Source organism: Morone saxatilis, unplaced genomic scaffold (assembly GCF_004916995.1).
Source record: "Morone saxatilis isolate NCDOM2014 unplaced genomic scaffold, NCSU_SB_2.0 Contig21, whole genome shotgun sequence".
NCBI classification, from domain to species: Eukaryota; Metazoa; Chordata; class Actinopteri; family Moronidae; genus Morone; species Morone saxatilis.
In genome coordinates this window covers 15618408-15621190 of record NW_023339774.1, presented here as the reverse complement: position 1 = coordinate 15621190, position 2783 = coordinate 15618408, and the positions used below count along the sequence as shown (strand labels likewise).

General features: G+C 37.4%; 1 protein-coding gene across 1 annotated transcript in view; it reads right to left on the bottom strand.

The window, feature by feature from the left end:
• arhgap24 (Rho GTPase activating protein 24) overlaps positions 1-2783 on the bottom strand; it is a 69299-nt gene that overhangs the window by 40776 nt on the left and 25740 nt on the right. The window contains exon 3 of the mRNA XM_035667520.1: positions 2341-2428. Coding sequence (XP_035523413.1) covers positions 2341-2428 — 88 coding nt within the window. The remainder of the gene's footprint in view (positions 1-2340; positions 2429-2783) is intronic.

The window sequence follows — 2783 nt, the reverse complement described above, 5'->3', positions numbered from 1 at the left end:
AGAAATTCGAAAGCATAACTGATTATTTGGACACTTATTAGATCCATATGGATGATGTCAGTCATGTTATGGTATTAGAGTGCAAATCCCATCTCTGAAATGTTGCAGGTTTGAAAACTAACAACAGCCAATATGTGAATTATCAACTATTTGTCTGTCAAAATATCTTTGAGTAATACTTCACCTGATCACTCACTGTGAGATGATCAAGTAGCATCAGAAAGAGCAATAAAATACATCATATCTAGTCAAACACAGAGAGCTGCTTTATATTGAGAAATCATGTTTTGTTCCACTACAATGAGTGCTGATACATCAAAATGTATTCTACCATGGCATATGGAAACATAGTGTGTTAACTACACTGTTGTATTGTTTCTCCTATAACACAACAACTTCTAACCATGAGGACTATTAATCACAAGTTGACAAGTTGACTTTGGTTCATTTCAATGTGAATGTGAACGGCTGCAGTGAAAAGTATAGCAACTGAAGTGCATGAAATGATCTCTGCGGGGGAACTGTTAATCCTCGTCTGATGTGGAAGCTATTAGACAACCAGCAAGGTCATTAGCATCCAAAAACAAAAACGCCATGTTTCAAGCGAACCTGTGACATACCTGGACAACTGCCTAAATTACTTTAATTCTGGCTCAGTCTTGGCACCTTTTAATTGACCTTTTACTGACAAATCTTAGAATGAACTTGCACCATTATGTGCCAGGTCCAGTGAGAACCACAAGTCATGTGAGAGAATGTCTTGATACTTTTGTTTCCTCTGAGAGAACATGTGATGAATACACACAAGGGAAAAGATACAGATAAATAAAATTCAAGTAGTTTCTGCACACATCCTGTGTTTTCTACAGGGTTTTATTGTAGATGGATCAACTGATGTTGTTGATGCACTCTGCTACTGTATCTTTTACCAGCTGTCTCTATTTCCCCTGTGTATATGTGTGTTTTAAATATCTATTCCATAGACTCACATTCTTGGCATTGCTCCGCCTGGGAAAATATCCCTCTATTCCTTTGTGTTGTATTCAATCGTGTTTCCATACAGTCTCCTGGCGTCTGTGCATGTGTTCGTCTTTGACTTTATGTGTGAGTGTGTGTGTGTGTGTGTGTGTGTGTGATCAGTGGTTTAATATAGTTTCTGAGCCAAGCTTCTGAACTAACTAAAGGGATAGTTTGACATTTTGAGAAGTCCAGCCATTCGCTTTGTTGCAGAGAGTTAGATGAAATGATTAATACCACTCTCATGTCTCTACTCTCATGTCTGTACACTAAATATGAATCTACTGCCAGCAGGCAATTAGCTTAGTTTAGCATTAAAAGACTGAAAGCAGGGGGTAAAAACAGCCCAGCAGCGCCTCTCAAGCTCACAAATGAACTAACCAAGTTATGTCTGTATCATCCTTATGTGAATACAAACTGTGTGTATTGGAAGTACACAATAATACCGTATAGTATTTGCATTTAAGGTTATGTATTTAACAAATAAAATATAATATATAAGTTAAATCCGCGTTTAAAATTTTGCACAGAGCCATGCTCGAGAGTGGTATTCATTCTCTCATTTAACTCTTGGCAAGAAAGCAAAACCAACTTTTCTTTTAAAAGCAAGACTTTAAAACGTTTGTGTCATGAAAATGTCAATTTCAGTCAGTCTGCCAGTGTCTCTTCACTGAGCTAAAGGGTTTATAGAGGCAAGACAAAGGGTTCCTCTTAGTGGAATAACAACAAAGTGAAAGTGATATAACTGGAGAGCAAGAGAGAAAGAATGTTGTAAGATTAAAGTGATCCCAATTTCACAACATGACATCCTTCTCTACTTTTTTCCCTCTCAGTGTTTTGTAGAGTCTCCTGAGCATATAGGGAATCACCAGCCTAACACTTAATCAATTTTTGTTCAATGAGCATATAATGTGCATCGAAACCTGTCCCACAACCTTCCCTGCACATCTCATCCCTCACTTCTATCTCTTGGGGTCATTTGTCAAGCATTTAAACCCGTCATCAGATACTGTATCGACATACAGTATTAATTAAAGTCCATCATTTGATGTAAGACAGGAGGGGAACTCTTCATACATGCAATCCTAGTAAACCACATCCATACAAATGGTTAACATACTGTGAAAAGAAGTACTCATAAAATCAGGAAATGGCTAAATTCTTTCCCAGATGATTCTCACAGTGTTTAAGACTTCACTCAAATATATCTGCAGCAGACAAGACTGATCCAAACCTTCTGTTTTTGATCCTGCTCTTGCTCCAGCCAAACTGCTATCATCATTCAAAGATAAAAGTGATTAAATTGTTTTTATCTTTTCCTACCTGGAATGACCTCGAAAAGAAATTTCCCTGCATCGTCACCACTGGTTGGATGCTCTGAAACTTTGTTTCCAGGTAAGAAAATGGTTCCCTGTGGAATAAAGAACAGACAGGTTTAGGATTAACACTGATTTACTGACTTTTATAAGTAAATGTTAAGTAAGAAATATTCTGTGTTCACACAATGATTTTTTATCATCTCCAACAAAGAGATTGGTCATTCTATAGACCACACAGTTCACATTTGATTTATAATGTAGCTGAACATTTCTCATTTGATCTAGAACAGTTCACTTTGCACAACCTTTCCAGCTCTTCTCCTGCAGCAGCAACACTCCTGACCTCAGCAACACGCCAACTCTCACACATTATTGCAGGAAAAATCTGTTTAAAACACTGACATGTTTGTCAAAGGATTTTGCGTTGTCATGTGTATCAGCATCTCT